This window comes from Dendroctonus ponderosae, unplaced genomic scaffold (assembly GCF_020466585.1).
Source record: "Dendroctonus ponderosae isolate FM_Combo_2020 unplaced genomic scaffold, Dpon_F_20191213v2 Dpon_F_20191213_9, whole genome shotgun sequence".
In the NCBI taxonomy this organism is placed as follows: domain Eukaryota; kingdom Metazoa; phylum Arthropoda; class Insecta; order Coleoptera; family Curculionidae; genus Dendroctonus; species Dendroctonus ponderosae.
The window spans coordinates 8,525,136-8,546,192 of NW_026019116.1; the positions used below are offsets into that span (position 1 = coordinate 8,525,136).

At 46.3% G+C, this 21,057-nt stretch overlaps 7 protein-coding genes and 2 long non-coding RNA genes across 11 annotated transcripts; 4 read left to right on the plus strand and 5 right to left on the minus strand.

Annotated features, from left to right (window-relative positions):
- Positions 1-170: 170 nt before the first annotated feature.
- Positions 171-2,689, minus strand: LOC109538885 (pyrroline-5-carboxylate reductase). 2 transcript variants are annotated; one of them, XM_048669666.1, is made up of 7 exons: positions 2,554-2,689; positions 2,050-2,168; positions 1,837-1,907; positions 1,599-1,781; positions 629-841; positions 373-577; positions 171-312 (listed from the first exon to the last, which is right to left on the minus strand). In XM_048669666.1, exons 2-7 carry the CDS (start codon positions 2,129-2,131, stop codon positions 236-238), a joined length of 831 nt encoding a protein of 276 aa, XP_048525623.1. In that variant the 5' UTR covers positions 2,132-2,168; positions 2,554-2,689; the 3' UTR covers positions 171-235. The 2 variants fall into 2 exon arrangements, with proteins under 2 accessions (XP_048525623.1, XP_048525624.1); XM_048669667.1 differs by lacking the exon at positions 2,554-2,689 and adding an exon at positions 2,266-2,428.
- LOC125505596 lies at positions 841-1,783 on the plus strand. The gene is made up of 2 exons (XR_007282261.1): positions 841-1,302; positions 1,459-1,783. It is a non-coding gene; the product is annotated as an uncharacterized LOC125505596 (long non-coding RNA).
- Positions 2,619-5,274, minus strand: LOC109538879 (transmembrane protein 135). Its single transcript, XM_019906304.2, has 9 exons — positions 5,116-5,274; positions 4,322-4,452; positions 4,135-4,273; positions 3,935-4,083; positions 3,608-3,896; positions 3,388-3,555; positions 3,164-3,304; positions 2,935-3,101; positions 2,619-2,875 (listed from the first exon to the last, which is right to left on the minus strand). Exons 1-9 carry the CDS (start codon positions 5,272-5,274, stop codon positions 2,764-2,766), a joined length of 1,455 nt encoding a protein of 484 aa, XP_019761863.1. The 3' UTR covers positions 2,619-2,763.
- A 188-nt stretch (positions 5,275-5,462) lies between these two features.
- Positions 5,463-7,291, plus strand: LOC109538881 (thioredoxin-related transmembrane protein 1). Its single transcript, XM_019906306.2, has 6 exons — positions 5,463-6,112; positions 6,184-6,345; positions 6,405-6,579; positions 6,635-6,736; positions 6,791-6,886; positions 6,943-7,291. The coding sequence occupies exons 1-6, from the start codon at positions 5,463-5,465 to the stop codon at positions 7,081-7,083; spliced, it is 1,326 nt and encodes a 441-aa protein (XP_019761865.2). The 3' UTR covers positions 7,084-7,291.
- Positions 7,292-7,323: 32 nt separating this feature from the next.
- Positions 7,324-9,356, minus strand: LOC109538876 (U4/U6.U5 tri-snRNP-associated protein 2). 2 transcript variants are annotated; one of them, XM_019906301.2, is made up of 7 exons: positions 9,115-9,356; positions 9,021-9,056; positions 8,716-8,976; positions 8,486-8,661; positions 7,915-8,427; positions 7,669-7,859; positions 7,324-7,604 (listed from the first exon to the last, which is right to left on the minus strand). In XM_019906301.2, the coding sequence occupies exons 1-7, from the start codon at positions 9,167-9,169 to the stop codon at positions 7,358-7,360; spliced, it is 1,479 nt and encodes a 492-aa protein (XP_019761860.1). In that variant the 5' UTR covers positions 9,170-9,356; the 3' UTR covers positions 7,324-7,357. The 2 variants fall into 2 exon arrangements, with proteins under 2 accessions (XP_019761860.1, XP_019761861.1); XM_019906302.2 differs by having other exon boundaries at positions 8,716-8,970; positions 9,115-9,355.
- A 193-nt stretch (positions 9,357-9,549) lies between these two features.
- On the plus strand, positions 9,550-11,384 carry LOC109538884 (cyclin-dependent kinase 9). Its single transcript, XM_019906312.2, has 4 exons — positions 9,550-10,350; positions 10,415-10,553; positions 10,618-10,749; positions 10,867-11,384. The coding sequence occupies exons 1-4, from the start codon at positions 9,740-9,742 to the stop codon at positions 11,161-11,163; spliced, it is 1,179 nt and encodes a 392-aa protein (XP_019761871.1). The 5' UTR covers positions 9,550-9,739; the 3' UTR covers positions 11,164-11,384.
- LOC109538886 (ADP-ribosylation factor 2) lies at positions 11,378-12,296 on the minus strand. Its single transcript, XM_019906314.2, has one exon. The coding sequence runs from the start codon at positions 12,083-12,085 to the stop codon at positions 11,543-11,545; it is 543 nt and encodes a 180-aa protein (XP_019761873.1). The 5' UTR covers positions 12,086-12,296; the 3' UTR covers positions 11,378-11,542.
- A 306-nt stretch (positions 12,297-12,602) lies between these two features.
- LOC109538880 (trifunctional enzyme subunit beta, mitochondrial) lies at positions 12,603-15,151 on the minus strand. Its single transcript, XM_019906305.2, has 6 exons — positions 14,665-15,151; positions 14,327-14,607; positions 14,077-14,272; positions 13,823-14,009; positions 13,605-13,766; positions 12,603-13,027 (listed from the first exon to the last, which is right to left on the minus strand). Exons 1-6 carry the CDS (start codon positions 14,968-14,970, stop codon positions 12,741-12,743), a joined length of 1,419 nt encoding a protein of 472 aa, XP_019761864.1. The 5' UTR covers positions 14,971-15,151; the 3' UTR covers positions 12,603-12,740.
- A 2,694-nt stretch (positions 15,152-17,845) lies between these two features.
- Positions 17,846-18,590, plus strand: LOC125505605. Its single transcript, XR_007282269.1, has 2 exons — positions 17,846-18,125; positions 18,327-18,590. It is a non-coding gene; the product is annotated as an uncharacterized LOC125505605 (long non-coding RNA).
- Positions 18,591-21,057: the final 2,467 nt, after the last annotated feature.

Sequence of the window (21,057 nt, forward strand, 5' to 3'; positions counted from 1 at the left end):
TCTGGGAAATTTAATGGGCCTTTGGCCTGGCAACAGTGCCCGCACGGCCCTTGCGCAAGGGCAAAATGGCCGCCACGGACTGACATACATTTGGGGCCTTTGTCGTTATGAAAACGGCCTGATTTGGCCTCAGGTGACTACGCCGAAGGAATCAATCAGTCAACTACACAAAAACCTAAAAGGGCTTTAATGGAACCCCCCACAGTCCAAAGGGGCACACTACGAAGACACCAATCTAATGGCTGGATGCAGCCACTTCCTTGCACCTTTTCGTGGCTGCTTCGATTGCGCCCATCACAGTCCCTCTGAACGCTGCAATAAAACCATTGTTTATTACCTAAGAAAAGGTCCGGAAGTGCCATGAACACCCACCCCTTTCTTCTAGGAAGTGAATCCCGGTGGCTGTCGAACCCCCTGGTGATGTGACGTCATCTTTGAGAACCCCCGGGTGGGTTTTGGTGTCGCGCACCATTTTGCCGCCCCCCAGAACAGTTTGCGCGGCCAATCGGTAGGCCAGATCCCTTGGCAGGCCCATTTTCACCCCTCCATCAGCCAGGGCTTCGATGAATAAGTAGACCTAAGCCAATTGATCGCTCAAAAGGCTGCGAAGCTCCATCAAAGGACTTACATAGGCCGGGCCGGAGCCGCTAAGGGCGGTCACAGCGTCCATCATCCCTTCGGACACTTCTTCGCACGTTCCGATGCTTTGAAGCAGCTTCTTGGTGATGGTGGTGTCGCCTTCAGTGGCTGCGTTGCCCTTTACAAACACCGAAGCCCCGCTTTGGACCAGAGCGGGAGTGTTTGGCATCACCCGGATGACTCTGGAGCCCTTGGGGAGGATCTGAACAAAGAAAGATGCCAATTATGCCCCAATGGGGCCCCGTGAAGTTCAAAACATCAGGTTGCCAGCTTTCAAACGAACGTCGCTTGGACTATTGCGCCGAATCAGTCAGTTGTTTCATGGCGAGTGGGGGCAAACAGCGCGCGCGTTTCTCTGAATTTAATTCAAAAATCGCCAGTTTTTTCGCCTAGTCTCCATTAAAATGCAGGTCTTCGTAAAGCGGAACTTTTTGCCGAACGTTTGGTGGTATTTACGCGACCGCACGTGCAATTTTCGGGGAAAAATCGCGATTGTTGCAACCTATTTTGACGTTCGATGTCACTGAACTCTCCTAACCACAATCAGGACGGAACATTCTGGATATTTTCCAGTGGTCTGTCTTTCCGTTGTTTTTGCGGCTTTCCAGCCTTTCCCACTCAACTACTGGAGTAGTTGCACATAGATGAGCACACACCTCAAAGGTAAGAGCTTATCATAATCCAATTCCCCGAGCAATTCAATGTATGTTCATTAGCAACTTTAAACACTAGTCTTTTTCTATGGTTAAAATGCCCGCAAAATTTGTTACTTCGCTGCCTTGTTTGCCCAGAGCGCATTCCAGTTTAGTTCACTAATAGATACGTTTTGGCGAATGAACTCAACTGCTCTACAAAATCAACGTTACACTGAAAACTTTGGACTAACTGGGTAAATTCTGACCGCTCGGCACAACAATCGCATAAGGGAGCTCATCGATTGCTGCCGAAAATGTTCCTACCTGTTCTAATTGCTTAATGGTAACCCCCATAGCCACTGAAAGATACAGCTTGTCGTCATCGATGTTGGCGTCCTTTAGGTCGCCCAACGCTATGGGCACAATGTGAGGCTTAACGGAAACGATGACGATTTGCGACTTTTGCACCACTGGGATGTTTTCTGTTACGGACTCGGCGCCCAAATCCTGCAAATCGCCCCCAATCAGCCCAATCAAACCCGTTGAAAGTCCCTGTATTCACCTTAAACGCTTTAAGGCTGGCGAGATCTGAAGGATGGCTGCTGGAGATGATTGTTTCCGGCTTGGTAAGACCTAGTGAAGGCAACTAATAACTACAAAAGCCACTTGAGTGGAATCCAATCCAAACACTTGAATATAAACCAGCTTTTTGCGCTAATAACATCGCTTATCAGCTCTGCTTAGCCCCGATTTGAGAATATTATTGTTGACTTACCCGCCGATATGAAGCCCTTGGCCATCGCCTGGGCCATTTTTCCGCCGCCAATAAAGCCGATTCGCAACAACTTTCCGGACATTTCGCTGCTGTCCGCGTTCCACTTGAAATTTTCACTTCTGAAAACCAAACCGAAATTTTCGACCTTTGCCTTGGCTCTGTCTTGGGCAACCTTTAGTCTTTATGTGTACACAACTAATGAAATATTGATAATACCAATACACTGTCATTAAGATTGCCAATGCAGTTTTCGTCCGAATAGAGTGACCAGCGGTAGAAAACCTCCTCTAGGCTGAAGGGCAACGGAATGAATTCACTTGGGAGCTAATCGGGAGCAGGTCAAAAGAGCACTGGAAATTTCCTATTTATATACACATATTGTGTCGGATTCGTTATCTGTTCGATGGCTACTTCAAAGTCAAGTGATAACTGAAGACGACCGGCGTGAAACTATCCATCCTCATTGCTGCCTAAAGCCTAACAAGTAAAGGAAAGTGTACTTACTGCTTGTATTGTCACAGTTTGTCACTGGTGGCGAAGGGTCAAGTTCCCGAATTAACAAGAGCGCGCAGTATAAAAATTCTATTTGCAACCTTTGTCTACACCACGTTCCCCCGGTATAAAACATAACAGTAATCGGTAAAAAAACAACAATCTAGCCTAGACCTATTTGCTAAGTAACATCCAGCGAGTCGGGAAGCGCCCACTAACGGATCACTGAAAACACACCACTGGAATGGTTTTGGTCGATTTGAGCACTTTTTCCAGAGACTGCGACGTGTTCAGGCCCCAGGCGTCTAGCGGCTTTCTGGCCATGCAGGCGATCCTGCCCCTCATTAAACCTCAATCAAAACCTCTTCAAAAGCACCCATACCGCCGACTTACCGCCCTCCTGATATGGAATGCAAGAACTTCCAGTAGCTGGGCCGCAGATTAGTAGGCTCCAATAAGGCAGCATGGAACAGGATCCCAGTGCTCAGACAGTAGAGAAACTCTGGGAAGCCTGGCACTCTTGGCACTAGGCCCTTTTGAGTCCCGATGTTGTAGGTGATCTAAAATAGCCGCATCATTGCCATGCTGGGGTTTGGCAGAGGGTTTCAGAGTTATAATGTACCTGGGCAGCCTTCCACATTACATAGAGAGCCACTGTCGTGTCCGGGTATTTCTTAAAGGCCACACTAGCCAGCATACTGGCTGGGAAGGCGAAAGCAGGGTCGTCTCTGCCGAAGATCCTTCGCAGAACGCACAATGAGCCCTGGAAGCCAATTGATTAAACTGGATTTGCAAAACTGTGTGGTTCATAAAGAAACTTAAAACTTCAATCCAGCAAAGTCTTACCCGAAACAGGCCGGAATACAATCCCAAAAACAAGCCCAGATTAAGAATGTTCTTCTTGAGGAAGATCTGCTGGAACGCTTTTGGGGAGGAGGCGATTTTCTTCATGTTGAGCACCAGCTTGAGGGTGATCTGGATGCCCAGGCCGACGCTGAACATCTTGCCAGTGCCCTGAAGCGAATGTGCCTGATGCACAGAGGCGGGGTTTGCCAGGAAAACTCACCCCTAAGACGTAGTAGAAGCAGCTGAACGGATGCGGGCAGGCCTGGTGCCGTCCAAAGCACTTCACCCGATAGATCAGCTTCTTGTAGATCCTCAACATCTGGACTACTAGATGCCAAACGGCGTTCTTGTGCTTTTTCGTGCCGTACATGGGGCGCGGGGCGCCGCCTTCTGGGGCTCGAAGTGTTCTGGATCCGTCATTGCAGACGACCTGCTGCCGATAGAAAGTGTTCGCTTCGTGAGTGACGCGGGCCCCAAAGTCCTTCTCCTCGTACGGTCCTACGACAAATCTGCCAGAAATAAACTCACTCTCTACCAAGCGACTTACCTTAGGATCTTGAACATGGCATCGGGAACCGATGAGTGGTGGCCTCCTTTATAGTAAGTCAACAGCACGGCCATGCTGGCCCCGAATATTGCCACGTCTCCATAGGGCACGTTGCGTACCAGGCCTCTGGATAAGGCCATGTTCCACACCTGCACAGCCCTTGTTTAGCACACAGCCGCTAAGTAATTCTTATGGCTTACGGTTTCTGTAGCTACGTTGCTGACATACAGGCATAGCAACGTTCTTCTAGAAGGCCTTTCGATCAAGATAGCAAACACGCTGGATAGAAAGGCCGGGAAGAAAGACACGGTCAACAGGTTGAAGTGGCCCATGACTCTCCTGCAACGGGGTTGATTAGCTGGTTAAACCCGTCAGATATCCACATACCGTAACGTGCAGAGGAAGAAGCTGTAGCCAAAGCCGGTGAAGCTCAAAAAGGCGGTGGATTGCAGAATGCCGAACAGCGTGCGTTGAATGTCCCTCTTAGTGGGCACACGGCCCTTCATCAGAAGGGTGCACTGAAACAGCCCCAGACAGTGTTAAACGCTCCGATGGATGGTTTGGTTTTACCAGTTGCAACAAGGTGTACATCTTAAGCGAGCGCCTTACCACCAAGAGAAACAAGCCTGAGCTGAATTTTCTACAGGAGGCAAAGCCGTGAATTTCCGCGCAACTAGTCAACAGCTTGCTTTGAAGCGCCATGGCGCGGTTTTGCCACAGTCTAATTTCAGTAAATTTAACATATAATGATCACAATTTATCGATAATAGCTGAGCGAGCTATTAGGCCGTCGGCACTATTACTATTTCTTCCTAGCATCTTCAGAGGTGGTTTGCTTATTGCAAGATTATCGCACCTGTGAAGTTTGCTTATTGCACTTATCAAGATGCAAGCCATTGGTGAACCATTAGGAAGAAATAATGCTTCCCTGCAGACGAATGGCCTAAAAAATTCACCAACGGTCACGTAAATATAAATTCGCTATTGAATAATTTAGTCTTCGACCTAGAATGGTCGATGGCAACGTAGCAGGAGCCTGTAGAGTGCAGCTCAGGCTCATTATAAGACTGAAAAACCGCATCAATATCTCCAATTATCAATAAATAATACAGTGCATCAAACTGATTAGTTAAAAGTTTGTTCAGTGTTGTTTCCTCACTGTTATAGAGTGGTTTACCTACCAGATAGACTGTTCCGTAGATCCTCAAAGAGTCGAAGATGCAATAGAGGAAACAGCCTGCAATCGCTGGAATGCAGAACTGGTTCCAAGGGTGGACGTATTCATGGCAGGTGGTGAAAATGGGGGACGATAGTGAGATTTTGCTAAGTACTTGAGACATTTTTGCCAATCTGGAATCGGCAAAACGCAATAAACTTGTCTGCTGATGTCAGCTGCGACCTTTGATATGTTGTTTAAGTTGCTGGAGAATGAAAGTTGTTTGCGTGTAGTGGGCAACAATCAATTTAGGATAATGTACGTGATTGGCCGCTTTTTGCTGGCGCCCTACCTCAGTTCTATGGTACTGCCATGCGAGCGTTTGCCTTAGCAGGAAATGACGGTGTTCTGAACAATCCGCATTACATAAATAACCCAGCCAACTTTCTCTTGAAATGTATTGCTAATGAGCCTCAATTCTTATTATTGTTGTTGTTGATTCCTGCCCAATCAGCTGTTCGTCATTGTCAATTGTCTGGGACGGATTCCTGGTTCGAAGATCGGCAGATAGTTCGGAAAATCGCCTTTAATGTCACAAGTGCAAGGGAGACAGCTCCAGCTTTGGTTGGGGGTTTCGAGCTTATCGATCAAGCTTGCTTCAGTTTTGACTTTGACAAGCCGCCATCAAACAATTCGACTCACCGTGTTTATCAGGTTTTTGACCTTTTTGAGTTTTACGATAAATTGGGTGGCGAGTTTGACGTGGTTTTGCAGCTGGAACCCCGTTATGTGTGCAAAGTAGACCAATTAATATATCTGGTTGACGCGATTAGTTACCAAGGAAACACCGGCTTTGTAGTGACGACTTGTAAAACACACGTCAATAACATGGCCAGCAGAACGCGCTCGCTGACCTTTTTGCTAGTGTTTAGTGTTGTGCTTTGTGTACGGGGCCAAAAAGTGGTCGAACTGGGAGAGGAAAACTGGTCGCAGATCCTCAAGGGCGAATGGATGGTGGCTTTGTAAGTTCGCAGCCTACACAGGCTATTTTTAGCCGATGATTGTTTATTGTAAATACGTGTTTTTCGAGCAGTTATGCCCCTTGGTGTCCGGCCTGCAAAGCTCTGGAGCCCCGCTGGAGTCAGTTTGGACGGTCTGGACCTGCCCTAGGCATTAAAATTGGGGCTGTGGATGTTACCACTTCTCCTGGTCTGAGTGGGAGGTTTATGGTCACTGCCTTACCCACTATATTCCAGTACGTATATACATTCCTAATTTGCCTGTACATGTCTCGTTGAGTGCGATTTCCGTTAGTGTGCTGGATGGCCAGTTTCGACAGTACAAAGGAGCCAGAGATGAGGATTCGTTCAGCTTGTTCATCGAGGATAGGAAGTGGGAACAGGTGGAGCCAATTTCCAGCTGGAAAGCACCGGACTCTCTGCAAATGAGCGTGATTGCGGCCTTTTTCAGGCTCTCCCAATCCCTCAGAGTAAGTGCAAGGCGGTGGACAGTTTCAATCAAACGTCCAACTCTTTGAATTGCAGCAAATCCACAACAAATTCACTAACGAGTACGGCTTACCAACAGTCGCCTCCTACTTGGTTTTTGCCGTGGCCACAATCATTCTAGGCGCCTGTCTGGGGCTGGTAAGTAAGGTAAGCCGCAAGTTTAAGGGTTAAATAGCTAAGGCTGGATTTCAGATCCTCGTTTGCGTTATCGACCTTCTGTTTCCCCAAAAAGCATCGATTGGCAAGCGCGTTGAAGGCAAAAAGGATAAAGACAGCGATAATGAGCTGGTAATTGATTAATTTGAAGCGGGCTTTGGCTGTTTATAAGCATATGCTTTTTTAAGAACGACGAAGACATTAAGGACGATCTGGTTGACCAGGACTCTGAAGCCGACAGTCCTTCGACCGAGTCGGAAGGCAGTCAGGCAGGCGATAAGGCGACTGGCAAGGCCAGAAAACGCAAAGCCAAGCGACTGGATATGTGATAAATGAGTTGATAAATCCACTGTAGGTTATTATGGGGGAACTAAACTGTTTTTCGTAGTCGAGGCCTTCGCCAGGCCTTGGCCCAAGTAACTGTTTCACTGATTAGCTTTTTAAGGTTGTGCGAGTAGCGAGTTTTTTTTTAAGTTGCTCCATCGAGAAATTGCCTGTAAATATTAACAAAGTTTCAATAAAGTCTAGAGTTTTTAAGCAGTTGTGTTCATCGGGGATTAATAGAGAACTTGTCGGTAAAACACGTCCTGGGGACTCTTTAATTTAGGACGTTCGCAGTTCGTAAATTTGAATATACGCCTCAGTCAAAGTGATCATTTGCGGTAGAATGTCCGTGACGTGCAAGTCCTGCATCTCGTACCATTGGCCAGTGGATTTCTGCAGAATGTGCACCCTGTATGTGCCCTTGCTGGGCTCCCCATCGTGAACAATATTCGCCGTAAGGTCGTAAATGGTGTGCTGATGTTGGGCCTTCACTTCCGGTGTGAGAAACTCCCCGAAGTCCACGTTTCTGTAACAACAAGCGGTGTTGAAGCGCAACTTGAACTGAATTAACCTAGCTGAAGTGCACTCACTTAACAGGAAAATTGACTATAGTCGGGTTTTTTTCGACGAAGAAGGTGTTTTTCGTGAAGCGCTTGATGTACAGGATCAAATAAGGGGGCAGGCGCGTGATTTCGAAGCGCTTCATGAAGTTCTCCTTGTAGGTTTTGTACTCCTTCTCCGACTGGCCGTTAAATTTCGCCAGCAGTTGATAGAGATTCACCTGGATTTCAGTGTAAAGAGTAGATGCCCATGGTTTTGGGTCGAACATCCTTTACCTGCGGAATGATATTCTCCTTGAAGGCATCAATGAATAGAGGCGGAGGCGGCAGGTCGCAAGTCAAATAGAGAAAATTCGACTCCGTTTCCACCTCCTGATAGTCGCTGGTTAACAGGAGCGACTTTTTCTGCTTCTCGTCCATATCGATCGGCGGAATTTTCCTGGAAAAAATCTTCATGCTGCCCAGAAAGGACTTGTAGATGATGGAGCTCTCATGCTTTTTGGTGCCGTTCAGGGCCTTGTGCAGGGCGTTGAGGAACCAGGAGAGAAAGTCGATTGGATCGCCTTGTTGGGTGAACTGGAAGCGCTTCTTGCTCCACAGCACAACGGCCTGGAGCATCTCGTGGGGCGATACGTGCGCCTTGAAGTTCCGTGGATTCCACAGCTTGCGCATCAGCTCCCCAAACCGCTGCACCAGCAGGAAGGAGGAGTCGCCAGGCGGCCTGCGCACTTTTGAGTAGTTCGCCTCCCGCAGGAAGTAGTTGCGCAGCGGGGCCACATGCGACAATGCCTGAACAATTGCCGGATATTAACAAGAGGTTGGCTTGGATAGCTTAAACCCCATATACCTGCAAAACCACGTTGCAGTAGTCGTTGGCTTTGATGTTGTTTAGCCCGACGATTCCTGGAGTGTAGAGCGAGCCATCAATGGCCCTGGACAGTTTGGTGCTGCTGTCCAAGTGTTTTATGTGATCAGCTGTGAATGTGGGGTTTAGCACGTACTTGATGTCGTCCAGGGATGAATCTGCAGCAATCTGATATTGGTAGCAGTAAAGGGAGTAAAGGGCAGCCAACTCACCGATGATCTCGTAGTTGTCTGGCAAGCAGTAGAACTTCAAAGTGTGTAAGTTCAGATACACATGGTGCCCCTCGGCGACCGAATGGGTGTAGGCGTGGGTGTTGGTGCCCCTCCCCTGGAAGTACTTTCCGCACACCAAGCAGGCGTAGACGTTGATCCTGGTCAGCGAAACGGAGCAGAGTTTCTCGAAGTCAAAGTCCAGGTACTGGCGATTTATAGTGTCCAGATAGGGGCACAGTCTCGGGATTTTGGCACCTGCAACTGGGCCAAATAACACCCCTGGTGAACTTCGGGCTCCTACTTACCCATGGGGGGCTGGGAGGCCGGCTCGTCCAGCAGGGCTAGAAGATGAGTATGCCGATTAACCACAAATTAGGAGTGTTCGCTGGTTGGACTTACCATCAGTGGGCTCTAGTTTGGGCCGTTTGCCTTGCGGCTCTCGGCTGCTTTCCATTGCAGCAGTTTGGGAAAAAATGCCTTAAAAATCAGTGTTATTTTTTAGAGAAACATAACCCTGAATGATAAATATTACTGAATTTAACCTATGTGTACTATGTCGCAAAGAAGGGTTTGTAATCTGTAAAAGAACAGGAGGAGGAACCTGTACCCACAGAACATCCCCCTGTGGTGCACACCTGGCAACGCCGTTCAACAACCATGTGTAAAGGAACTAGTCCGGGATTCGTTGAACGGCGTTGGCAACTCTGACTATGGGTTGGTTGGACTTTTTTGGACTGTTTTTCTGGATCTTTCTGGTCAAAATCTCTGGTACCGTAAAATACGGTAATACGCGTTTGAAAGGTTGGCCACCCTGGTTCCACCATATGATCCCGCAATCCCACATGATTGACAAACAGTTACTTGTCTTTATCTATGAACAGTTAGTTCTGTCTGGTCCAAGGACGGATTGTGTTTTTTGTTTTTGATAGTTTGGGGCTTTCTTCTGCGATTTGTGAATAAAAGTGGTGTTTGAATCGATCGGGTCGAGACGAACAAGAAGTAGTGAGTGTTTCGGGTATTGAAAATGCAAAGTAAGCATCATTCAAGCCATCATAGTAGCATCACCATGAGTATGAGAGATAAAGAAAAGTACATCGAGACCTTCAGCTTTCCCTATTGTGAGGAGGCCACGAAGTACCAGACGGTGGCCAAAATCGGCCAGGGTACATTTGGTGAGGTCTTCAAAGCACGCGACATCAACAACCCGAAGAAATTCGTGGCCATGAAGAAAGTGCTGATGGATAACGAGAAGGAGGGCTTTCCGATCACTGCGCTGAGGGAGATTCGCATTTTACAGCTGCTCAAGCATGACAACGTGGTCAATCTGATCGAGATCTGCCGCACCAAAGCATCGTTGCACAATCGGTACCGATCCACGTTTTACTTGGTCTTCGATTTTTGCGAGCACGACCTCGCTGGACTGCTCTCCAACGTGAACGTGAAGTTCAGCCTGGGGGAGATTAAGAAAGTGATGCAACAGCTGCTGAACGGCCTGTATTACATTCACTTTAATAAAATCCTGCATCGCGACATGAAAGCGGCCAACGTGCTCATCACGAAGGGCGGCATCCTAAAACTCGCAGATTTTGGCCTCGCCAGAGCGTTCAGCACTAGCAAGACTGGGGTTCCCAATAGGTAGGTTGGTCAGGGTGGATTTTCAGCCAGCGCCAGTTGCTAACCTAGTTTCGCTGCTCCGCAGGTTTACTAATAGAGTGGTCACTCTGTGGTATCGCCCACCCGAGCTGCTACTGGGCGACAGGAATTATGGGCCTCCGGTAGACTTGTGGGGCGCCGGTTGCATAATGGCCGAGATGTGGACCAGAAGTCCCATCATGCAGGTAAGGCGAATCATGCGGATTGGGAAAAAATGCACTTGATTTACACGGTCGTTGTCCTTCGTAGGGCAACAGTGAGCAACAGCAACTGACTCTCATATCTCAACTATGTGGGTCGATCAACCCGACCAGTTGGCCGGGGGTGGAAAAGTTGGACATGTACAACAACATGGAGTTGCCCCAGGAGCAGAAGCGCAAGGTTGGTTTTAGAATAATACTGGAATATTAATTCGGAAACGCTGTTTGGCTATCAAGGCCAGGTAGAATTGCTCACGTTTGTGTGTAGCCCAGCAGTATAAGCAATCGAATGCTTTAGGTAAAGGAACGCTTGAGGCCGTACATGAAGGACCCCTGGGCTGTGGATCTTCTGGATAAGCTGCTGACTCTGGACCCGTCTAAGCGGTTGGATGCCGATGGCGCCCTTAACCACGACTTCTTCTGGACCGATCCAATGCCGGTGGATTTGTCGAAAATGCTGGCGACCCACACGCAGAGCATGTTCGAGTTCCTGGCGCCGGCTCGCCGAGCCACGCAAGTCAACAGGCACCATTCCATGCCCAGGCCGTCTGCCTCCTCTGTGCAGGACGGCGGGTATCAAGATCGGGTTTTCTAGTGGAGACTGAACTAGTAGACTAGTGATCGTATGTGATAGTGCTCTGGCTTCGAACGCTGCTTAATATCACTGTTCCACACCAAACTGAAGATGAAGCAGATGCTGCTGCGGATCGAGGCTGAGTCGTTCTTGTTATTAATATTATAGTATAATATCTAATACCATTCTTTGTTGTTAAATTGAATAATCAGTGTGTCCCAATTAAATACTTTCATAATTAACTGGTTTTTATTTAGTCGATGTACGGTTTTTGCAGTCTTTTATTATTACACCTCATCCCACAACGAAGCAGCCCAGTGCACAGCATTCGGTAGTAAATACGGATTAATACACGATAAGATACAGATAACATAACTTAAGCTATTGAAATTATACAGGTCTATCTGGTGGCCAATTCGTTGGACAGCCAATCGAGGCCCTCGTAAAGCCCGGAGCCCTGAGTGGCGCACGTGGCCTGAATGTACCACTTTCTGTTTTTCATCGCGTTCAACTTGAGTTTATCGGTCAACTCCGCCGTGGACATGGAATTGGGCAGATCCTGCTTGTTGGCAAACACCAGCAGGATGGAATTCCGCAGTTCTTCCTCATCTAGCATGTTGTGCAGCTCCTGTTCGGCCTCAGCGATTCGCTCGCGATCGTTGGAGTCGACCACGAAAATAATGCCGTCCGTGTTGGCAAAGTAGTGCCTCCAGAGCTTCCGGATCTTTGTCTGGCCGCCCACATCCCACACCGTAAACGAAATGTTCTTGTATTCGACGGTTTCCACATTGAAGCCGATGGTGGGTATGGTGGTGACGATTTCGCCCAGCTTCAGCTTGTACAGTATGGTAGTCTTCCCTGCAGCGTCCAGACCCACCATGAGGATCCTCATGGGCTTTTTGCTGAACAGTCTGGTGAATACCGTAGAAATTGTTAGGCCCATCTTCACTAGCTTTCAATCACTTTAGTCCATCACATTCACTCACACCGTCTGCAGTATTGGGGGCTCTCGCATTTATCTACAAGCCTACTGCACAGCCCTGTATTTTTTCAACGGCAAAATTGAAAATGTGGCCACTTTTTTATCTGTGTGACAGAAAGATAAATAATTCCTGGAAACGTCATAGAAGTGTCAGGCACAGATCACAGAGGTACTCTGTAATCTGTGGTGTCAGGGCAGCCAATGTTATAGATTTAAAACCCCCCAGTCAGACTAATTACGGTAACTTCATCAGTTCACATAGACTAAGATTTTTATTGCAGAAACCGGCTCCGGAATGAATTCCATTCCCATCTTGAATATTGAGAAACGGACAGTAAAAGACAATTAAAAAATGCCAAATTTGCAAGTCTTAGGAATCCTAAAGTAAATAGCAATAAAATAATAAGAAAGTAAAGCAATGCACAATCAAAAACCGTTTTTCCATGTTTCCAAAAAATCCCATGGGTAAACAATTGTAGATTCGTGCATATGTATATTTACACTTGTGGGCTGAACAATGCAACTTAAAAGGCTAAAGAAAACCAAAAAGAAAATAATTTAAAAATTAGTATAAAAAAAATTCTCATCACAATTTCCCTCATTCATCATAGCGAACTCAATTGGGTGTGGCATCTGGATGTCTTTCCAGCAGCATTGCCACGCCCTGGCCGCCGGCAGCGCACGCTGCGATCAGTCCAATCTGCCCATCTTCACGCACCAGCCGATTGGCTGTGTGCATCGCCAGGCGCACGCCAGTGGCGGCGAAGGGGTGGCCGATCGACAGCGATCCGCCCCACAAGTTGAACTTGTTTAGTGGTGGCGCTCCCACTTTGCCGCTTCTGCCCATGTACCTCTGCGCAAACCAGTCGCTGTCCATTGCTTTGAAGTTAGCCAGAATCTGTCCTGAACATAGAATGAATACGTCATAACCGACAATCTGGGGTGGCAATTAAAAAAAACCGGAAAAGTTGACACTGTTTTCGCGCTCGCACTGAGTTCAATTGTATCACGAATACGCACGGCTAAATCTTGTATTCCGGGCCTGCCATGAACGAACATATTCACAGCGAGTTTTACCAAAATACATCGTACGTTTCACTACTCCCGATATTTCAAAAACAATAATTTTTTTGAAGAACATTTTTTGTTAAGGAAACTTAGCTCACATCGTCTTCTTTTGATGCAAAGAATATCGCAGCACCCTTTTGATCATCTGCTTAAAGGGCACCCTGTACATGTAAGAAAAACGTCCTGAATGTGGCCCTGTCTAGACTGGATTAGCCAACGCTCTTATCTCTGTCCGACAGGAACAAACCTACTGTTCTCCTTGTTTATTTGCCAGTGTACAGAACAAACCGCATTGACAGGGCTGGCTTCCAACCGAATTAAAATGATCTGTGGTCAATTACTGTATATAAGAGTGGCATTCGCCATTTCGTCAAGACTCGATAAAAACACTCGCTCACTAAGCCCAATTTACCTGCAAAAGCTTCGTGGAACTCAAAAGTATCAACGTCCTGAAGGGTGAGTCCAGCTTTATCCAGAATCTGTGGCGTCGCATAGGCAGGTCCCAGCAGCAGCTGATCGATGGGGTCCTGAGACACGTACAGGAAGTTCCTGAGATAGGCTTTCGGTTTCAGGCCTGCAAAGTCGACAGAATGAGCCTTAAGTGTTCCAGCCATTTGACTAGCGACATACCCAGAGCTTTGGCTCTGGCCTCCGTAGTAACGATGCAAGCCGAGGCTCCGTCCGTCAAGTAGGAAGCATTCGCCGCTGTGATCGTTCCGTGGGGCTTGATAAATGCCGGTTTAAGTTTGGCCAGTTGCTCAGGTGTCGAGACTCTGATTCCGTTATCCTTTGTGATTTCCTTGTCACTGCCTGGGACCTGGAATAGAAGAAATAGTTGATGCGATAAGGCAGGGCCCAGACAGCCGTCGCCGGTTAAAACGCACTTGAATGGGAATCACGTCAGTCAAGTAGCCCTTCTCCTGAGCCTGTTGGGCCAATGTGTGCGACCGGAGTGCAAATTCGTCCTGTTCCTTACGAGTGGCCCCGAAGGCGGCGGCCAATCGGTCGGCGGAATGCCCCATGGTCTCACCGGAAGAAAACTCCGCCACTGCTGGCAGCTCCGGCACAAAATAGTCCGGCCTGCAAGTGTCATCAGTTAGTGAACGAACCTCCGCCAATCGCTGCGTGACTTACCGGATGCTGGCCAGCAGGCCCAACTTCTGCTGGATGGTTTTGGCCTTGTTCGCCTTGAGCAGCAGGTTGCGCATCTTCCTGCTGTGCCTGATTGGAATGTCGGACATGAATTCCACCCCGCCGCACACGATCATTTCGTAGACGCCGCTGTTGATCAGCCCCACTGCTGTCGACATAGCTACGTTCGAGGATATGCAGGCCATGGTCACTGTGTGGCCAGGAGTTTTGTCGCTGTAGCCGGCACATAGAGCCGCCTCTCTGGCAATGTTCGATGTTTTCACCTGCCACCAAAAGAAGTTTACAGCTGCAAGTAACAGGTGGACTAGGTAGGTACAAACCTCCTGAATGACCGCTCCATAGATAATATAATCAATCATCTCCTTGGGCACGCCAGTTTTCTGCAGAATCCCCCTAAGGGCCACTTTGGCCAGCTCGTGGGGCATCAGTTTGGCATAGTCGGTGCCCGACATCAAAAAGGGCGTTCTCACCCCATCCACCAGGACAATGTTCTGGCCAATGGGCTTGAGCGTTTTCTTTGCGCTGAGCTGCGGGCCCAGCGAAAATGCCCGCACCGAACCGGATTGGTTGAGAGTTTTCCCAAGCATTCTGGTTCCCCTGACTACCGTTCTGGGCAAGTAGGCCATGTGGAATATTTGGGGGGACAAACTACACGAAATCAGGGACTGCCACTCGCGGACCGGATGGGCGGCTTTTGACTGATAAATACCGAAGGAAAATGAACAAAATCACAGGATCAAAAGGAAACTACTAACAATTGGACCCTGCACCGACTTCAATGGACTAGTGGACTTTGACCTTGTTTACCACGGCAAACCGAGCGCCGAGCGCTTACTAATCCACAGAGTCGATGAACGTGTGTTCGCGCTCATCGGTTAAACAGTAACCTTGAGAGATTCACCACTGAGCTGACGTGTTACAGCTTGCGCCAGTAGATGTCGCAGCTCATCTCTTGGGAGCGTCACTACTGCACGGAACTTGCCACCAGCGCTGCCGCACTGCCTCAAGAACAGCAGGATTTCAGAAAAGCGCGTTTGTCCGTTTGAGGAACCTGGAATTCCAAGTTTTGTTTTTTTTACTTAAAGCACATTTAATATTCAGCAGCTTCGATAAGAAAAACCCTGGCATGGTCCAAATGGTAAATTTCTCTAGAAATCACCAACACTTTTGTTGAAACTTCAGAAAATTGAAAAAATTCAACTAGATAACGTCGCAAAACCAGCGTTGTCACAGTTAACTATTTGTTATCGAGGAGAAAGAAATGCATTATCTCATTTTGCAACGCAGTTGATGGGAGATTTTAGTTAAACAAACCTTATACTGACTTGCCAGATAATTCATTTTTTTATTCCTTATTGTTTTTTTTTGTGTAAATCTTTCGATCATTTTCACTCATTGGAATGCACTGGTGCATAAGATATTGAACGTCACTTCATTTACACGTAGCATCGATCGTTTAATTTTCACTTTTTATTTTTTGAGACGATATTTTTTTTTAATTCTAATTTCAATTTTGTGCTAGAACACCCCAGCCCGACGGATTGGGCCGACTAAAATTCGATATTGAACTTTTTGCGGAAATTCATCGTGTCTACATAACCCCATCAAATTTCCGTCAAAAATTCGTCAAATTGGAGATAATTTAATTTAATTATTAATTAAGCAACTAATCAGAGCTGGCGAGACTGGGGGAGCATTAATCCGCTTATTTAAGTGTAACGACAGAAGGCTGAGGTTAAGAACCGTCAACGTCAAAGCGATTAGTGGTCGGGCGTGCCGCGCCATTGTTTGCGCACGCTTCTCAATACCAAGAAAAAAACCGAGTCGGCAAATTCACGCAATTTTCACACCTCCGAATCAAGGAAATGGCATTTGCGTGTCCATTCGAATGGAAAATCGTCCATTGAAGGAGCCCGAGCCGATTCGACGCGCTTAATTTACCATTTCTTGAAACTACAATGTCGCTTTTTGCCTTAACCATCGATTGTTGTACTTGGGCCGACGACACCCACATTATAATGCACAAAATTGATAACAAATCGTTCAGTTCATCAGACTAGCACTGGGTAACTCAGTGATTTTTTTGGAGTTGGCGCAATGCTGCGCAAATGGCTTGGTGCGCCAACCCAACGCACCGACGCTCAGGTAAAACATTGCTCATAATAAATGTTGATAACTTTTTCTTGGTTGTTGAAATTCCAATCTCGGTCTTCGATAAACGACTTATAACTCTTCAAGCGATGAGTTAAAACTCATTAACTTAAAGAGTGCAACTCAACACAGTGTTACCCAGGCCTAGAGGTTTCTAATAGATGGGACTTGGAGAATCTCAATCATCCTCAGGCCGTTTTCCTAGCGAACTTGAAATGGATAATGTTTCTGCGCGTAACCGAATACTTTTCTGCCAAACACATTTATAATCGATTTATTGCACGCAACTTATCCTCGATGCGCTGTTATACATTTAACGCCATTGCTTGTTCAGTGGCTGTTGTAATTTGTCGTAAATAGTGCTCGTTTCACGGCTAATCGGCAATAAATGACGAAAAATCCGCAGTAGGGAATGATTGGTTAGAATAGTTGGGCTTTTTTCAGAAGAATTCATCCTGACGTTTTGCAAGCACGAGTGGCTTGCACCTTCAGAGGTGGCTTGCGTGACGCAACAATCGTTAGGTATATACGCTAATATCGTTTAAAATAGCGCAAATATTCACATTTGAATCCTCAATCAAATTAAGGCTGCATTTTGCACAATTTTCTGCAAACCAGAACATTTGCTTTATTTTCATGAGCATTTATTCGTTTCAATGCGCACATAAGTAATATGCGTGCGCGTTTCAAAACTAAAAAACTTTTTCTACTCACTCTAAAATATCTAAACACCTTTTGACAGCAGCATCTTCATTACTCAGACCATTTTCCTGTTCCTCAAACAGATTTAACTGCTTTCCAGCAGCCAGATCACCTCCAGGGCTCATTTTGGGCAGGAATTGCACTGAAAGTCCGGATTCAAACAAATATGCCGATAAATCGCATTTCTTTGAGAAACAGCTTCATTCGCTATTACTCCATAACCACAAACCAGCACAAACTAACGATTTACTTGATTATTCGGAAATTAGTCAAAAACTGGAGATTACTACTAAACAAACTGGACAGCGGAGAGCATCCAATCGGGCCCAATGTTGACAGTGGGGTAAGTTGGCATGGCAACTAAATTGAAGGATTTGTTATCTTGGAGGATATAGACTGGCGCCAAATTCAAAAACAGTTTTTTTGAGCTTTTGTCTGCACAAATTAGTTAGATAACGGAAATTTACGAGTTGCCAACGTATATATGTATATATTATGCTTCTGGAACTTATTTAAAATGGGAAAACGGTCATATTCCTTCCGCCCCGCTGGTAGGATGCTCAAAACGAAAAACTAATTTTGAATTTGGCGCCAACAAAATCGGAAATCAAAACAAACCCTTCCGCTTCGTTACCATGCCAACTTTTGGACACTGTCCACATTGGACCTGGGTGGAAAATCTCCGCCGTCAAAATCCAACTTAGTTCAACAAAATTCAAGTAAAACGCGAGTTCGTCGTGATTGAGTGACTGCCAATGTGGCAAACTCCCGAAAGACTGCGTTGATTGGCACATTTCAGTGCATTCCTCGCCCAAATTGAGCAGAAGAGATCAACTGGATGCTGGCAACCAGTTGAAGACCTCCAAGAAGAAGAAAATGGCCCGGATAATGAAGGTGCCGCTAACAAAGGGGGTTTCAATATTCCAGAGTAAGTAGAAACGATATTTATTCCTCAAAGTTGGTTGATGTTGAAATGCGCGCGCACAAAGCATAACTTTTGTGCGTAGTTGCTCGCATCGAACGTCCGGAACGTATGCACACACATGAAAAATGCAGCCGACGATAAATGCGCATTTAACGCATCGGACTAATTGAGTTAATTAAATTAATATTGCCCTTATATTTGTAGTTTTTAAAATGCGTGCTATCGGAATGTATGCGCGTTCTGACGTCGAGCAACCATGCAGTTTTGTTCGTTCCCGCTCGTGCGATACGAACAAATACGCGATTGACATCAAGGAGGTGGAAGGCCACAGAACACCTCTGAACTTTGAAGGCAAAATAGCCGCCCAAGCGGAATGAAGATCAACGAATATTTGCCTCATGTCCCTGTTAAGAGCGTGTTGTAAAGAAATTGTACGGAAAAGCCCGAAAAACTCAACAGTTTCAATGATTTGTTAGGTTTGATGGCGCAGAAACGGACCGTCGCATAGTAGGGCTTTGCGTAGAGTTCGAAGCTCTATGAAGGCAAAAGAGACTCAGACCTGCCGAGCCGAGCCTGAGTTGAGCCTGAAGCGCGGCAGATTAATTTGATGTTTTGTCAAAACAGCAACATATCATTCATTTTCTGTCTTGAGGAAACCGGAAAGAAATTTGCCGCGGCTCAGGCTCGGCTCGGCAAGTCTGGACGCACCATTAGATATTGAGCTAAAAATATGCAAAACGTACGGTTTATACAACAAAAATGATTTCTCCTCGGTTGTTATACATGCAAGAAACTCATTTTTTTGGATAAATATTGATCAATCCTATATTAGAAAAATCGTTTTATCGACCTAAGTTTTGACGATTTGAATAAAACATTGGAACCATACAGAAGCCGACGGCAATGCTCCATTTCCGCGTTGAATATGGCAATTGTTGACAAAAAAGTCACATACACGTGAAGAGTGTTGGCCATTAACGAGAGATTTTCGAAGGAAAATCTGCAACTTTAGGTATGCCGAGTGGTACTCGGAGCGGTACCGAAACGGCCGTTTTGAAGTAAAACCGCAAACATTTCCACCACGACGGGGTACCAAACCCATTACCTTTCCAAACACTCTCTTAATGAAGTGCAAAACATCTGTGCGCGGATTATCGTGCTAGGACAAGAATAGAACTTCACTTTTGCAATTTGCTCTCCAAATGGAATTGCGCGGTAAAAATCGGTACCCTCGATGGTACTCTGGCGATGAATGGCAGCCAGGCGATCGCTCCATTGGGCCATTGTGCAATGTACGGTACCCTTTTCGGTTCTTCGTCGTCGTCGTCGTATTTATCTAAGCAAATCATCGACCATGGTGTGTAGTAGTAGTTGCGGCGATTTTTAACGGTACCACCGCAATTCGGATGCATAAAACTGGCGGATAATTGAGGGATTTGTGCAGTTAATTATCGGCCGAAAGCGCATTGGAAAACCAGCGAAAATACGTCGGGTACCCGCACCTATTAGCAAACAGTCGCCAACGTACCCGAGCGGCTGGCTCTCATCTTCAACCAGCCCATCAACTTGGAATTTGAATCGAACGAGGTTGTTTAGTGGCACTAATCGCTCCTACCACCCACCCGATAACATTGGGATATCTGTTGGACATCGGTTGGGTAAGCGAGCAGGCCAATAATATCCTGCGTTTATGGGAAAAATCAGCCTGCTGTTGCTTCTGCTCGAATCGGCGGTAAACGACCAGGGATTATTACCGCGTTTGCAATTCACATTTTACTCGCATTTAACCCACTTAATTTACTCAAAATATACAGGAGGATTCAAATATTTTGGGACAAGACAAGGCAGTTCAAGCGTGATAAACAGGCTGCAGATACGGGGAGTTTCAACACTCGATAACTAAAGTTTCAGTTTACACATGATGTAAATTTGGTTCCATTTCAGTTGCTAACGCCATCGATCAGCATGAATTTTTCAACTTTGTACAAGTACTTTGCTTGGAGGGCGGTTTTTCATTTTTACATCGTACACTTCTAAAGACGATTTTTGCCGGAGCAGTTGAGACATCGGAATGAGGGTTTCTGCACGCGATAACAAGAGCTTCAGTTTACATGGGGTGTAAATTTGGTTCCATTTAAGCCGCTGGTGCCATTGGAATGAATTTTTAAACTTTGGAGTGTTTTTGCGCGGTTTTTTATTTTTACGTTGTATAGTTCTGAAGACGATTTCTGCCGGAGCAGTTGAGACATCGGAATGAGGGTTTCTGCACTCGACAACGAAAGCTTCAGTTTACATGGGATGTAAATTTGGTTCCATTTAAGCCGCTGGTSCCATTGGAATGAATTTTTAAACTTTGGAGTGTTTTTGCGCGGTTTTTTGTTTTTACGTTGTACAGTTCTGAAGACGATTTCTGCCGGAGCAGTTGAGACATCGGAATGAGGGTTTCTGCACTCGACAACAAGAGCTTCAGTTTACATGGGGTGTAAATTTGGCTCGATTTAAGCCGCTGGTGCCATTGGAAAGAATTTTTAAACTTTGGAGTGTTTTTGCGCGGTTTTTTATTTTTACGTTGTACAGTTCTGAAGACGATTTCTGCCGGAGCAGTTGAGACATCGGGATGAGGGTTTCTGCACGCGATAACGAGAGCTTGAGTTTACATGGGATGTAAATTTGGTTCCATTTAAGCTGCTAGTGCCATTGGAACGAATTTTGAAACTTAGGAGTAATTTTGCGCGGTTTTCCATTTATACATCGTACAATTCTAAATACAAGTTTCCTTGGCAAGATTCTTTTGCATTGAAACCAGAGTCCTGCCTAAAGGCACGCCAATTTTCCAATTTTTTTTGCCAGACCATAAGAGATTTCAAAATTATTTGTGGTTTGGCCAACACCTTTGGAGACCCATTTTTGTTGAAAATATCCATGTGAGTGGCTC

Excerpts from the sequence above, each read along its gene's own strand:
- LOC109538885 (XM_048669666.1), bottom strand. The coding sequence starts at position 2,131 with ATGTCCGGAAAGTTGTTGCGAATCGGCTTTATTGGCGGCGGAAAAATG. Across the intron at positions 1,908-2,049 it reads CAAGGGCTTCATATCGGCGG|GTCTTACCAAGCCGGAAACA; the intron begins GTAAGTCAACAA and ends TGCCTTCACTAG. Across the intron at positions 842-1,598 it reads CCATTAAGCAATTAGAACAG|ATCCTCCCCAAGGGCTCCAG; the intron begins GTAGGAACATTT and ends TTCTTTGTTCAG.
- LOC109538879 (XM_019906304.2), bottom strand. The coding sequence starts at position 5,274 with ATGTCTCAAGTACTTAGCAAAATCTCACTATCGTCCCCCATTTTCACC. Across the intron at positions 4,084-4,134 it reads GCAACGTAGCTACAGAAACC|GTGTGGAACATGGCCTTATC; the intron begins GTAAGCCATAAG and ends AGGGCTGTGCAG. Across the intron at positions 3,305-3,387 it reads TGTATTCCGGCCTGTTTCGG|GGCTCATTGTGCGTTCTGCG; the intron begins GTAAGACTTTGC and ends ATTGGCTTCCAG.
- LOC109538881 (XM_019906306.2), top strand. The coding sequence starts at position 5,463 with ATGCGAGCGTTTGCCTTAGCAGGAAATGACGGTGTTCTGAACAATCCG. Across the intron at positions 6,346-6,404 it reads GCCTTACCCACTATATTCCA|TGTGCTGGATGGCCAGTTTC; the intron begins GTACGTATATAC and ends GATTTCCGTTAG. Across the intron at positions 6,580-6,634 it reads GGCTCTCCCAATCCCTCAGA|CAAATCCACAACAAATTCAC; the intron begins GTAAGTGCAAGG and ends TTTGAATTGCAG.
- LOC109538876 (XM_019906301.2), bottom strand. The coding sequence starts at position 9,169 with ATGGAAAGCAGCCGAGAGCCGCAAGGCAAACGGCCCAAACTAGAGCCC. Across the intron at positions 9,057-9,114 it reads CAAACTAGAGCCCACTGATG|CCCTGCTGGACGAGCCGGCC; the intron begins GTAAGTCCAACC and ends CTCATCTTCTAG. Across the intron at positions 8,977-9,020 it reads GGCCTCCCAGCCCCCCATGG|TTGCAGGTGCCAAAATCCCG; the intron begins GTAAGTAGGAGC and ends TATTTGGCCCAG.
- LOC109538884 (XM_019906312.2), top strand. The coding sequence starts at position 9,740 with ATGCAAAGTAAGCATCATTCAAGCCATCATAGTAGCATCACCATGAGT. Across the intron at positions 10,554-10,617 it reads CCAGAAGTCCCATCATGCAG|GGCAACAGTGAGCAACAGCA; the intron begins GTAAGGCGAATC and ends TGTCCTTCGTAG. Across the intron at positions 10,750-10,866 it reads CCCAGGAGCAGAAGCGCAAG|GTAAAGGAACGCTTGAGGCC; the intron begins GTTGGTTTTAGA and ends CGAATGCTTTAG.
- LOC109538886 (XM_019906314.2), bottom strand. The coding sequence starts at position 12,085 with ATGGGCCTAACAATTTCTACGGTATTCACCAGACTGTTCAGCAAAAAG.
- LOC109538880 (XM_019906305.2), bottom strand. The coding sequence starts at position 14,970 with ATGGCCTACTTGCCCAGAACGGTAGTCAGGGGAACCAGAATGCTTGGG. Across the intron at positions 14,608-14,664 it reads ATGGAGCGGTCATTCAGGAG|GTGAAAACATCGAACATTGC; the intron begins GTTTGTACCTAC and ends TTTTGGTGGCAG. Across the intron at positions 13,767-13,822 it reads GGCCAGAGCCAAAGCTCTGG|GCCTGAAACCGAAAGCCTAT; the intron begins GTATGTCGCTAG and ends TCGACTTTGCAG.